We start from the raw sequence: 14454 nt of genomic DNA, 5'->3' as shown, positions 1-14454 counted from the left end.
ACCTATTGTCTATTGTCTATTGCTCAACCTATCCTTATAGCTCAGACCTTCGAGTCCTGGCAACATCCTCAGAAATCTTCTCTGCATCCGTTCCAGCTTGAGATCTTCGTTCCTATGGCATGGTACATTTCCATAACCCCCTCCTGAAACACCCATAGAATAGAATCTATTGCCTATCAATAGCATATGGATTTTAAAGATCTCAGATCTGCAAACCCAGTACTATTTAAAAAACAGTTCTAATCAATGCAGGGTTAAGATTAGGAGCTAAAACAAGAAGAAACAAAAGATAAACTAAAGGCAATAATAAGCGATGCAACTTAATTAACTATGCTTTATTTCCTATATATAACTCAATGTTGCATACAAGTTATTAGAGGAAGATGCATAAATGTCATGCATGATTTACAACATACAACATCGGTGAGGTTACAATATTTAATTGTATCTATGAAAAATTATTAACATTTTAGAAGCTGTTATTTTTTTTAATGATATAGACGGAAGTACATAATAATAGAAGAAAGTTGCTTAATTGGTAATTAAAATTACATTTCTTTTTCCATAACACCTCCATGCAAAATTAAATTGCAAAACCCAATTAAATCCCCTCAATTCCTACAGATCCTAAAACATTTCCGATCCTGTTTTGTGAGTCAAATGAGCACGAATAGAAAAGGTGTTAAATTGATTCAGTTTGTGTTACAACATTGGCCCATGACATTCCTATAAGATTTTTTGAGAAAAATATATCTTGATTCAGATTTATCAGAAAGCTAAAGTGTGTATAAAATCCAGCTTATTATAACATTTCTACGCCTTTAAAAATTAAAGAGTTCCAATTGCTCAAGTGTAGTGTATTTTATATATATCTCGTAGTCTATTAAACAGCAGAAGAGCGTTCTACATAATGGAATCAATGTACAAAGACAACAGTGAAATAACATAATTCAGTTTTAACATTGCAGTTGTGCATACTCAGTTTACTGGGAAGCTTTAAAAAAAACTGTTATTCAATGTGCAGCCAGCTGAAGAATATAATTCATAAACGCTATATTTCAAAAGGATGCTTCCTTGCCACTTTGCACAGCGCTAACCTTTAACATACACTACTGTAACATTCATTTATTTTCAATTATATTGTCAATTTTATTTAGCCGTTAAGAGAAAAGTTATGATTATGTGACGATATAAGAATGAAAGGTGTTAGGTTTGCACTATATGATGTGTTAATAGGTGAACTATTTGAAATCAAGTCATTTTCTTCTCAATTGATTGAAATGTCCCCAGCCACGCGGAGGCACTGTGACATATCTATGGGTAAGCTTTCACGGGTGAGATGATTGCCATCCAGTCGCAGGTGTTTGATCCTGGAGAAATCCATAGCGGTGGTTACACGACAGAAGCTAGACAAGGTGAACTCTGAAAAACAAGTGACAGTATTAGAACATGAACGAACAGCAGCACAAGAACAGGCCCCTTGGCCCACAATCTCCATGCAATCTCCGTACCAAACACAATGCCAAGGTCAACTAATCTTTTCTACCTGCAGGTGATCCATCTCCTTCCTTCTCCACATGCCCATCTAAAAGCCTCTTAAATGCCACTATCATATATCTACCTTCACCACCATCCTTGGCAGCATGTTACAGGCACTCTCAACCGTATGTGCAAAATACTCGCTCTGCCTGCCTGCCTGCCTGCCTGCCTGCCTGCCTGTCTGCCTGCCTGTCTGCCTGCCTGCCCTGTCTGTCTGTCTATCTGTCTGTCCGTCTGTCTGTCTGTCTGTCCGTCTGTCCGTCCGTCTGTTATGGTATTTACAGAGTATATCTGTAAATTATCTGTTGTGCTGCTGCAAGTACGAATTTCATTGTTCCATATCAAGACATGACAAGACATTCTTGATTCTTGTCTGTTGACCCTCCTTCAGCCTCTTATGGGTGGCGACCCTTCTTCAGACAGTTCTCCTTGCATCTCCTTTAAACTTTGCCCCACTTATCTTAAAGCTATGCCCACTAGTCCTGGACATTTTCATGTATTTATTTCATCCACCACCCCCAGATGCATGTTCCAGGCAATCACCACCCTCAGTGCAAAATCCTTACCTTGTGCATCCTCCTTAAAATTTACCCCTCTCACCTCAAAGCTACGCCTATTATCCTTTGCCATTTAAACCTTGGAATATAGATTCTGACAGTCTACCGTATCTGTACTAATAATTCACATGTTTAATCAATAATGTTTTATTATTAATTTTTAATGTTTTATGTGTCATTCCTAACTGTCACTGTATGTTGTCACTTGCGGGCGGAGCATTAAGGCAAATTCCTTGTATGTGAATACTTGGCCAATAAACTTATTCATTCATTCATGCAATCATTCAATCATTCATTCATTCATTCATTTATTAACTTGTACTTCTAATAATTGTATATACTTCTATCAGGTCGTTATGTACTTTATGCCCAGCAGTATGAATATTGATTTCTCTAACTTCAAGTAATCCCGGCATTCTCTCTCTCTCCATCCCTCCCCCATCCAAGTCACACCAGCATTTTGCCTTCACCCAACAAACAGTCAGCAATGTCTTCATTACTTTTTGCCTTTCTTTCATTCATAGCTCATCTCTCTACATCATCGTCTATATTTCCCTTTCCCTTTCCCCTGACTAGTCTGGTGAAGGGCATGTTGACATGAAACATCACCCATTCCTTCTCTCCAGAGATGCTGCCTGGCCCCCTAAGTTATTCCAGCTTTTTGTGTCTATCTTCGGTTTAAACCAGCATCTGCAGTTCCTTCTTGCACACTTTATGTCTATCAAGAATAACTGATTGTACTTAAAATCAGCACCACACAATTTTAAACATATACGAGGCAGGTCAGATTTACATTTTCATGTGCTTAGGCACTAAATGTGAGAACAAGTGTGTGTGTTGTTAATCTCAAGTATTAATCTCAAGATTAATTTTAAACATAGGATTTGTCACTTCAGGATAAACAACAAGCAAAGCAAAATATCACAAAATTCGAATCTGAGATCCTTCTGCAACAATAACAAAAATAAAGATGTGTTTAAGAAGGAACTGCAGATGCTGGAAAATCAAAGGTAAACAAAAGTGCTGGAGAAACTCAGCGGGTGCAGCAGCATCTATGGAGTGAAGGAAATAGGCAAAGTTTCGGGCCAAAACCCTTCTTTAGCCTGATGTAGGGTGGGGGGGGTGGGAGTGGAGCAGGTGGGGAGCATCTTCCCACCCCCACCCACCCTATATCAGTCTGAAGAAGGGTTTCGGCCCGAAACGTTGTCTATTTCCTTCGCTCCATAGATGCTGCTTCACCCGCTCAGTTTCTCCAGCACTTTTGTCTACAATAAAGATGTGTATGTATCTGTATTTATGTGAACACCTGCGCTCAGTCCGCCTTGAACTTCACGATCTCCCAGTTGCCAAACATTTTAACTCCCCTTCCCATTCCTACACTGGCAATTGTCCTGGTCCTCCTCCACTGTCAGAGAGAGGCCACACTCAAATTGGAGGAGTTGCATCTCATATTTCACCGGGTCAATCAGATCGCCCTTGATGTGGAACGGAAGGTTAAAATGTCTAGGGATAGAATTCCAGTTTGACGACTTAGACTTGAAGTTAAGAGATTAAAGTTGGCGAATGTAAAATATTGGCTGGTGTTAGCATTACTGAGATGGGTGCTGACTGGAAAACTTCCACCAGATTCTCAATAAACATTAATACAATAAAAGGGGCAGCACAGTGGCGCAGCGGTAGAGTTGCTTCCTTACAGACATGGATTTGATCCTGATTATGGGTGTTGTCTGTGTGGAGTTTGTACGTTCTCCCTGGGACTGCGTGGGTTTTCTCCAGAAGCTCCTGTTTCCTCCCACTCTCCAAAAGACATGCAGGTTTGTAGGTTTTCCCTGGTGTGTAGGACAGTGTCAGTGTACAGGGGTGACTGAATGGGCCGAAGGGCCTGTTTCCACGCTGTATCTCTAAAGTTCAAAATCTATTGTTGCTTGCCTTTTATTAGCACGTCTTAAGCTAGAGCAATCATTATGGGGGCAAATGTACTACATTTCAATTATGAACTGTTACCATCAACTGAGGAGACTGATTATAGAACAACCTGTTCATGGAATAATAGGAATTTATAACATGGAGATATATTAGAACCATTACGTCTACCATTTTACGAAAGAGCTAATGGGATATCCCACAGAGCCCTGTTTAATTTTAAACTCCCTTTTTCAGATCGGCCACAAAGTGCTGGAGTAACTCAGCAGGTCAGGCAGTATCTCTGGAGAACATGGATAGGTGACCTTTCAGGTCAGGACCCTTCTTCAGACTGTCTGAAGAAGGGTCGTCACCCGTTAGAGTCTGAAGAAGGGTCAACAGACAAGAATCAAGAATGTCTTATTGTCATAAGTCTTGAAACAAACCAATGAAATTCTTACTTGCAGCAGCACAACAGACATTTAACCACGGTTCTCTGTAAATACCATAGTTGGGTGTATGGGTGGTTAGGTGGGTAGGTGGGTGGGTTGGGTGTATGGTTGAATGGATGTATGGGGAGTTGGACAGATAAAACAATAATAGTGCAAAGACAAAAATAATGCCCCCAAAACGACCTAGTTTGGGGCTTATTTAGAGGCCATAGTGTTCAAGAGCCTGATGGTTGTTGGGATGAAGCTGCTCCTGAACCTGGACGTTACAGTTTTCAGGCTCTTGTACCTTCTTCCCGGTGGCAAGAGTGCGACCTCACCCAAATGAGAGTGTGGCCTCACCCAAAACATCACCTATCTATGTTCTCCAGAGATGCTGCCTGACCCACTGAGTTACTCCAGAACCTGGTGTCCTTTGGTGTATTAACCAGTAACTGCAGTTTCTTCTTTCCTCCCCTTACACACATTAGTTTTGGATTCTGTCACTGCGTGTGTGAAAAGTATTCTCCTCGATTCTAGTCTATAAATTTATACCTTCTTGTGTTGACCTTACCTAACTAGATGTCAACAAAGGCAGAGCAATTCAACCAATAGGTCTTGATGTGCTCAAATATTTGATTAATAGTATATCCTTATATTCATTGTCAAATAACTTGATCAACAGTGTGTGCTTATGTCCGATTATTTGAGTCAAATAGTAACTAGGGATGAATTATTAACAGTAGCTGTCTGAGTAACCATTGCCTTTGTTTAATCATGGGTTTCTCCATCAACTATTTTTGCACGTTATTTTAGTTTAGTGTAGAGATACAGCAGAGAAACAGGCCCATCAGCCCACTGAGTCCATACCGACCAAAGATCACCCATACACTGGTTCTGTCCTACACTCTAGGGACAATTTACTGAAGCCAATTAACCTACAAACCCGCATGTTTTTGGGATGAGGGAGGAAACCGGAACACCTTGCGAAAACAGTCGCACTGGAAATGTACAAACTCCGTACAGACAGCACCCGTGGCCAGGATCGAACCTGGGTCTCTGACGCTGTAAGGCAGCAACTCCATCCCAGCGCCCCCAGACATTCCAACCCAGGTAATATCCCTGTGAATCTTTTCTGCCTCTTTTCCAGTTAATTCACCTCTTTCCTGCAGTATGGTGAACAGAAACGCACCCAGTGCAGCCTCACCAACATTTTATACGACCGTACTACAACATCCTAACACTTGTTGTCAATGCCTTAGCAGCAGAAGCCCAGCATGCCAAACTGTTTTTGTATCACCCTGTCCACCTGCAGTGCCACATTGTGGGAGCTATGTCCTTTTATCTCAGGGGGTTTCTCTTCAACAGAATGCCCCAAGGTCCTGCCATTCACTGTGTATGTCCTCCCTTGGTTAACTTCCCAAAATGAAGTGATTTGCATATGTCTGGGTTAAAACTCTGCCTGTCATTTCCTTGCTCATTTTCACACTTGATCCATATCCTGTTATATCCTTGATGAACCCTGGTGAAAAATGTCTTGCAAAACCCGCAAATTTTAGATTATATTCTGCTAAGGGACAAGTTTGTCATTAGCATTTCTGCAGGCAAAGTCATACATGGGGAAAATGTGGACATGTCATAGTCATAGAGTCATACAGCGTGGAACCCAACTTGCTCACATCGACCAACGTGTCCCATCTACACGAATCCCACCTGCCTGCTTCTGGCCTATATCCCTCTAAACCTATCCTATCCCAGTCTAAATGTTTCTTAAATGTTGCAATAGTCTCTGCCTCAGCTACATCTTCCAGCAGCATTTCATACACCCATCACCTTTTGTTTTAAAAAGTTACCCTTCACGTAACTATTAAATTTTTCCCACCTCACCTGAAATCTATGTCCTCTGGTTCTCGATTCCCCTGCTCTGGGCAAGAGTCTCTGCATTTACCTGATCTATTCATCTCATGATTGTGTACACCTCTATAAGATCACTCCCACATCCTCCTAGGCTCCAAGGGATAGAATCCTTGGCTGCTCAACCTCTCCCTATAGCTCTTGAGTCCTGGAAACATCATCCTAAATCTTCTTTGCACCATTTTCAGCTTGACAACATCTTTCCTATAACATGATGCCCAAAACTGAACACAATACTCTAAATGTGGCCTCGCCAATATCTTATACAACTGCAATGTCTTATCCCAACTTCTATACTCATTGCTCAGGCTGATGAAGGCTAATGTACCAAAAGCCTTTTTGACCACCTTATCTACCTGTGACGCCTCTTTCAAGGAACTATGTACCTGTACTCCTATATGTCCAGATTTGCACCTAATGTTAATTTAATTTTACCTGGTTTATTTTAGGAATTGTAATGAAATGCAGTCAGACTTACTTTCAATCTGATTCGCCTGTAGATACAGATTTTCTAGGTTTTCGTTGACAACTGGGATTGACTTCAATTCATTGAAGGCAAGATCCAACTCAATCAGTGAGGTGACATTGAAGACTTTGTCGGGGAGTCCTTCATCTGTTATTTTATTATTTGCCATGCGTAGGTATTGCAAGGTGGGATATTTAATTAAGTAGTCCTTAGGAATCTTGTCAATGTCATTGTCATCCATGTAGAGCATTTCGATGCCTGGCGGAAGAACGTCAGGTAGTTTGGTTAATTTGTTCATACTCAAGTCAACAAACATCAGTGACTTCAAATTGCCCAGTACTCCGCCGACATCTTTCAACTTGTTGCCTTCCAGTACCAGCGTAGTCAGATTTTCAAGTCCTTTTAAGCCGTTTCCAATCTTCGAGATCTGGTTTGACGACATTTTCAGCTCTATCAATGACTTGGGTAGGGAGGGGATGACTTCTGTCAGGTTGTTCTTGTTGATATACAACCTCTGTAAAGACTTTAGCTTTGAGAAGACTTTCTTGCCTACATTCTCGTTGATGATCTGATTGTTGTCGAGGATAATCCATCGCAAGTCGGTGGCGTTTTCGAAAGCATTGCTTGGAATGCCCGTGAGCTGGTTGTTTTGGAGGTAAACATACTTTATCTGTGCTGGCACGGTTGGGATTGTTTTAAGCTTGCGGTCATTGCAGTACATGGCAGTGGGGAAGGTGTAGGGACACTCACACTCAACTGAGCAAACTGGATATGGATGACCTGCTTGGTTTGCTGGATAATAACCAAAGAATGAATCGTAGTCATACTGACAAAGTATGCAGCTGACCAGCAAAGCGAATATAGGAAGTTGAATGAGCTTCATCTTAGGAGTGAGTGTACGATACTGCTGTAGGTAAAAAACATGGGAAAAAATAAGCATGGAATTAATCCTCTTGTCTCAAATGGCAGGAATATCAATATTCAACAGTGTATTTCACTTAAAATGTAGGAACAAAAAACGGCCAATGCTGGTTAACAGAAAAAAATCACAAAATGCTGGAGCAATGCAACGGATCAGGCAGCATTCCTGGAGAACGTGGATAGGTGACGTTTCAAATCAGGACCTTTCTTCAGACCCGAATTGTCATCTTATGAAGAAGGTTCCCAACCCAATACGTCCCCTATGCATGTTCTTCAGGGTTACTTCCTGAGTTATTCCAGCACTTAGTCTTTTTTTAACATATAGAAGCTGCAAAGTACTGAGCTGTACCAGAAAATTCCAGCCGCACAATTGCGTAGCAGTAGAGTTGTGCCTCGCAGCGACAGAGACTAGGGTTCGTTCCTGACCATGGGTGCTGTATGTACGGACTTTGTACGTTCTCCCTGTGACCGCGTGGGTTTTCTCTGGGTGCTCCAGTTTTCTCCCACACGCCAAAGATGTACAGGTATGTAGGTTAATTGGCTTCTGGAAATTGGAAATTGTCCCTGGCGTGTGGAGTCATGCGGGGTGATCGCTGGTCAGCATGGACCCAGTGGGCCGAAGGGCCTGTTTCCACGCTGTATCTCTAAAGTCTAAATCTGGTGAATGTGGAACTGGGAACAGGAAGGCACAAGGGGAATGGTTCCTTGGGAATATTGGTAGGGTCGGTGAGAGGCCTGGTGTTGGAATCTCAATAGAGATGGGTGGATTTGTGAATGTGAAGACCAGGGGACCATATCCCCCCAAACCTGTCATATCCATGTATCAATCTAAATGTTTCTTAAACTTTGTGAGAGTACCTGCCTCAACCACCTCCATACTCCTAGCACCCTTTGTCTGAACTAAGTTGCCCTTCAGATCCCGTTTAAATCCTTTTCCCCCTCACCTTAAACTTTTGTCCTATTTGTTCTTGTTTCCACTGCAATGGATAAATGACTCCACGCATTTACCCTATCTATTCCACTCCTAATCTCATATACCTCTCTAAGATCACCCCTCATCCTCCTGCACTTCAATAATTCAATAATTATTCAACGAATATAGGTGAACAAAATCCAAATCATTTAATCTTCACCATTCATGTTAATAGATTTTTTTTTTAATGATTCCAAGTCTATTTAATTGAAAGCCCTCCAGACTGGATGTGCACATGTGAGCTGTAAGACTGGATTGTTAGTCTATTATCATCAATCCTGTGCCCATACCATGAACCAACATTTCTGGGGATGCCCTATTACAGCAAATGAAACCATCATGTGTACGGAGGAACTGCAGATGCTGGTTTATACTGAAGATAGTCACAAAATGCTGAAGTAACTCAGCCGGTCAGCCAGCATCTCTGGAGAAAAATAATAGGTGATGGTTCGGGTCAGATCCCTTCTTCAGAGTGAAAAGAAATTATGATTTTGTTTAATAATTGGCATTATACCGATCATAGAGCTATAGTCTTACAGCACGGAAACAGGCTCTTCGGTCCAACTTGCCTATGCTGACCAAGATTCCATATCTATGCTAATCCCACCTACCCTCATTTGGCCCATTACCCTCTAAACCTTTCCTATCCATGTACCTGTTGCTGTCAGGGAAAGAAAAAAATGACATTAGGTTTTATTAAAAGTAAATGTACATTATATCAACGTTGAGATTGACCACCTGAAGAATTGAATTGAATTTAATTTCCTTTATTGTCATTCAAACAAGTTTGAACAAAATTGTGTACCTTGCAGCCATGACAGAAAAAAAGCAACAAAACACACAATGAACACAATTTAACACAAACACCCATCACAGTGAATCTCCTCCTCGCTGTGATGGAAGGCAACAAGTCTTATCTCTTCCTTGCTTATTCTCCCGCTGCGTCGAGGTGATCGAGGCTCTCGATGTTGAAGCCCCTGCCGGGTGATGGTAAATTCCACAGCCGATTCCAAGCTCCGCGAACGGGCCGATTCAAACTCCGCGACTCGGGGCGGACGAAGCCGCTACCCTCCAGTTCAGCGGACGAAGCTGCCATTGCGGGAGCTCCTGAAAATCGGTCACCAACCAGGGACCTGCGAGCTCCCGATGTTACCGTTCACAGGGCTCGCGGCCGAAGCCTCTGAAGCTCCGAAGTCGTAGCGCAGCCACAGCGCCACCACAGCCTCTGACGTCAGCCAGCCCCGCGATGGTAAGTCCACAGGCTCTGCCACCGGAACCCACAAGGTCGATTCCAGTTGGAGGCCTCAGCGTAGACAGAGACGGAGATACGACAAGGAAAAGGTCGCATCCCCATTGAAGGAAGGGATTAACAAAAGTTTCCCCACCCTCCACATATACACAACTAAAAATAGACTAAAACATACATCTAACAAGACAAAAGAAAACAAAAAAGGGAAAAGACAGTCGGACTACAGGAGAGCCACAGCTGTTTGGGCAGCGCCACCACTTCCGGAATGCATGAAGGGTCCTGACCCGAAACGTCACCTGTCATTTTTCTCCAGAGATGCTGCTTGACCCGCTGAGTTACTCCAGCACTTTGCCTCTGTCTTTAAACTCCTTGTGGTGTTGTCTGTACTAGACCACTTAGTCAACAGAAACACATTTGAAAGGCTGTTGTTCATCGACTGCTGCATGGCGTTTCACACCACCATCCCTTCCAAGCATCTATGTAACTTGATCCCCGACTTCCCATCAACAGACCTCAATCAGTAAGGATTGGCAACAACACCTCCTCCTCGCAGCCCGTCAACTCAGGCCTGTGTGCTCAGTCCCCTGCTCCAGAGTCGTACAGTCATTGAGTGATACAGTGTGGAAACAGGCCCTTCGGCCCAACTTGCCCAAACCAGCCACCATGTCCCAGTAATGCTAGTCCCACCTGCCAGCATTTGGTCCATATCCCTACAAATCTGTCCTACCCATGTATCTGTCTAACTGCTTCTTAAATGTTGGTGCCTCAAGTACCTCCTCTGGCAGTTTGAACTGCAGATGCTGGAAAAATCCAACTAGACAAAAATTCTGGGGAAACTCAGCGGCTGAGACATGCAAGGATTGCATGAGGCTGCCTCACCCACTGAGTTTCTCCAGCATTTTTGTCTACCTTCTGTGAACACGTGATTTGATGCCTGCCATTCGGGCCTCGATGGGGGTGAGATCCATATGTACACGTGATAGATGTGGCCCGCCATCCGCTCACAGACATGCGTCCCGGCCCCTATGCAGAACAAGGTTGCAGACAATTAGGCTAGACCAAGGAGATGATTGTAGACGCATGGAACTCCAGATGCTGATTTACTGCGGGGACTGACGGTTGACTTCATGAAGGGAAGTTGAGGAACCATGTACCTGTCTTCATCAACGAGAAGGTGGTGGAGAGAGTCACCATCTTCAAGTTCCTGGGCATGCATTGAAGATCTCAGTGCAGCGGTAGAGTTGCTGCCTTGCAGCGGGTTCGTTTCTGACTACAGGTGCTGTTTGTGAGGAGTTTGCTTGTTCTCCCTGTAACCATGTGGGTTTTGTCCCGGTGCTCCAGTTTCCTCTCACATTCCAAAGACATTCAGGTTTGTAGGCTGATTGGCTCCTGTAAATGATGCCTAACGTGTAGGGTAGAACTAGTGTACATGCGTTCACTTGTCAGCGTGGACTCGGTGGGCTGAAGGGCCTATTTCAACGCTGTGTCTCTAAACTAGACAAAACAAAACTAGTGTACGGGTGATTGGCGACTGGCTGGCGCAGACTCGGTGGGCCGAAGGGCCTGTTTCAATGCTGTGTCTCTGAACTAAACAAAACAAAACTGGTGTACGGGTGATCGGTGGCTGGTCGATATCCATTCCGTGGGCCCAAGGGCCTGTTTCTATGCTATATCTCTAAACTAAACTAAATTAAATTGCATGGGGTCAAGTTTAACAACAGACACACAGAACATGAGGATAAGCGGAGAGGAGATGCAGATTGGCTTCCAAAATAATTGTGGGATGGAATCAGCCCAAAGGGCTGAATGGTCGTGTTGTGGCTTTGGTCTCTGTATAGCCTGTTGTCATGTGGTGCTGTTGCTTTTCCATCATGCATTTAAGAGCCTTGATGAGCCAGCTGGAACATGCTGCCTCTGAAGCAAGCTGGCGTCAAGGAAAGGGATTTTAGCAACTTAACTATTTAGCAATCCCGCCTTGGTTTCTATCCTCCGCTTGCCAGAATGAAAACCAAAAAAAACATCTTTATAGCGACTGACTGTCTCAGTAATGCAATTTTGCTTAGTGTGAGGTCAATTTCACAGGGCAATTACAACATTTCTTGTCGCAAGACCATTAATTCCCAGCAAATTAAAGTCGGACAGATGGTGTTTTGAACATAAGTGAGTTTTTGTTGGGTGTGGCCAGAGGTTGAAGATATTGGAAATGCTTCTGTAAGACATACGTTCAATCACACAGCACCAGTATTCTATGTCAGGGCAGACAACTACCTTTAGAAAGGAGATGAGGAGCAATTTCTTGAGTGTGGTGAATCTGTGGAATTTATTGCCACAGAAGGCTGTGGGAGCCAAGTCAATGGATATTTTTAAGACGGAGATTGACAGATTCTTGATTAGTATGGGTGTCAGGGGTTACAGGGGGAAGGCAGGAGAATGGGGTTGAGTGGGAAAAATAGATCAGTATGAGGGAGTAAACTTGATGGGCCAAATGGCCTAAATCTGCTCCTAGAACTTATGAACATAAGTTTTTATTTAATTTATTCTGGAATCCTTGCTTGGTTGGCTCCAGCAGTGTTAAAGTACATTGCTGGCATGAATTCTGTTCGTTAAAGCTTTATGTTGTATTTTTATAGACAGCATGTAGTTGGAAAGTTAAGTTTTGGTTTGAAAATAATTAACTGGTAACATTAAACACCAGATGCATTTTCAAATATCAGAGCTTTCAAAATCAAATTTCTCCTAAGTTCCAATAGTTTGATAATGGTCAAAGATTGATATTCACCGTTTGGCAATTCTGATAAAGCATAATTGATATTTTCCTAAATTCATGTCATAGGAGCAGAATTAGGCCATTCGGCCCATCGAGTCTACGCCATTCAATCATGGCTGATCTATCTTTCCCTCCTAACCTCATTCTCCTGTCTTCTCCCTATAACCTTTGACACCTGCACTAATCAAAGGAAGCTATCAATCTCCGTTTTTTTTGTGGCTTTATTCTTGTCGTAATTAACAATAGAGGATATTAGTGTTAATTTTGAACAAAATAACCTTATGCACAAATGTCCTGCACAATTGACCAGTCAATAAATAATGATTGTAATAAGACCAACTCTTCAGACGGTTCACATCTGGAATCAAACAGCGATGGTTCTGTGTAACATCACAGCCTGAAACATTGCCTTCTCTGCTTTGCATCAGGCACAGAATGCTAAAAAAGAATGATTATTGACTCTTCTTCTTTCAACATGCTTTCTTTGAATGAAGCAAGCAGATTATCAGCGGCAGATAGCTCCAGGAATGCACTCCTTTTTACTTCTTTGCTTCGGTAGTTGGCTTAAGTATTGTGGTTCTACAGTTTTGTACAGTTTTGAGATTATTTCTGAATTTGATCTGCTTTGCTCACAGTTGCGAGGAGAATCTCTCTAACAGTAGAGTCTTAAAAACACCAAACGCCATGAATTTCATGTTAATTACTCTTCCGCCCACAAACAGCTGTATTAGCCCCGAGCATGTATGTTTACCATGATCAATTAATATCCACCAGCCTACAACAAATTATGAATACACTCGACAATGATGACCTTTCACAAATTGCCTGCTGTGCATTGCTTACAATACCACCGTTCAAGGGTTAAGAAGCAATTTTCCAATCTGTTCCCTGTGCAACAAAAGTTTCTGAATGTAACTTTGGGGGAAGAGAAAGAAAGAGCGTATAAAGACCTCCACTAACAATAACTGAAATCACATACGTTCAAGCTCAAACGCTGAAAGCCACAAAATTAAACTTACCTTTAGCTGGGAGCCTTGTGGTTTCCTAATTCCAAAAGAATGAGAGGGGAGAGAGAGAGAGACAAAGAGGACAAGAATCAAATAATAAGTGCAGTTCTCTTGGGTCTCTGGAGAAGGAGGAAGCTGCCAGACTTCCGTGCCCCAATGCTGACAATAACAGTGAGAGAGGTGGATACTGCTAGAGAGCTGCTATGTCATCATTTTGGATTAGTACTGTGGAATGCTAAAAAATACCAAAAATAGAGCCCACTAACTAAATGCAGATGGATGGCTGGAGTTACGGTGCAGATAAGACACAAGGGTTAAGGGTTTTTTTGGTACAATTTGCGTGTTGGCGTTTCAATTTTCACAAGTTCCCCATTTTGATTCAATTATTTTTTTGGGAAAAGCACAGCCAGAACAAGCAGCGAAAGCCAACGACTTCAAAGTGCCCGACGCTCTTCAGAGTGCATAGCTCAACACTCCACGAAGCAAAGCAATACTTTCCATGTGTTCTCAGATCCCGAGAGAAAGTGTTTGAAAAGACTAACGTGAAGTACAGCCTGACCCTGAGCAGAATGCTGTACAAGGGTTTGTGCCTTTCCGAAACCTATCACGAAAAACAGCCGAGGTTCAAATCTCGCACTGAGGCCAAAACAAAAACAGTGGAAGGTTTCTGTTCGACACTCAAAGCTGAAAGAAAGGAGAACAAGTTTACAAGTTCTTGCAATAGTGAGAGA

General features: G+C 42.6%; 1 protein-coding gene across 2 annotated transcripts; it reads right to left on the bottom strand.

Annotated features, from left to right (window-relative positions):
- Window positions 1-320: 320 nt before the first annotated feature.
- Window positions 321-14200, bottom strand: LOC129706358 (lumican-like). Of its 2 annotated transcripts, none has more exons than XM_055650612.1 (3): window positions 13736-14200; window positions 6819-7710; window positions 321-1422 (listed from the first exon to the last, which is right to left on the bottom strand). In XM_055650612.1, exons 2-3 carry the CDS (start codon window positions 7687-7689, stop codon window positions 1268-1270), a joined length of 1026 nt encoding a protein of 341 aa, XP_055506587.1. In that variant the 5' UTR covers window positions 7690-7710; window positions 13736-14200; the 3' UTR covers window positions 321-1267. The 2 variants fall into 2 exon arrangements, with proteins under 2 accessions (XP_055506587.1, XP_055506586.1); XM_055650611.1 differs by having other exon boundaries at window positions 6819-7713; window positions 13736-14197.
- Between the last annotated feature and the right edge of the window lie 254 nt (window positions 14201-14454).

This window comes from Leucoraja erinacea, chromosome 19 (assembly GCF_028641065.1).
Source record: "Leucoraja erinacea ecotype New England chromosome 19, Leri_hhj_1, whole genome shotgun sequence".
NCBI lineage: Eukaryota > Metazoa > Chordata > Chondrichthyes > Rajiformes > Rajidae > Leucoraja > Leucoraja erinaceus.
Note: the sequence above shows the minus strand (reverse complement) of the source record. Positions and strands in the feature narration are given on the sequence as shown.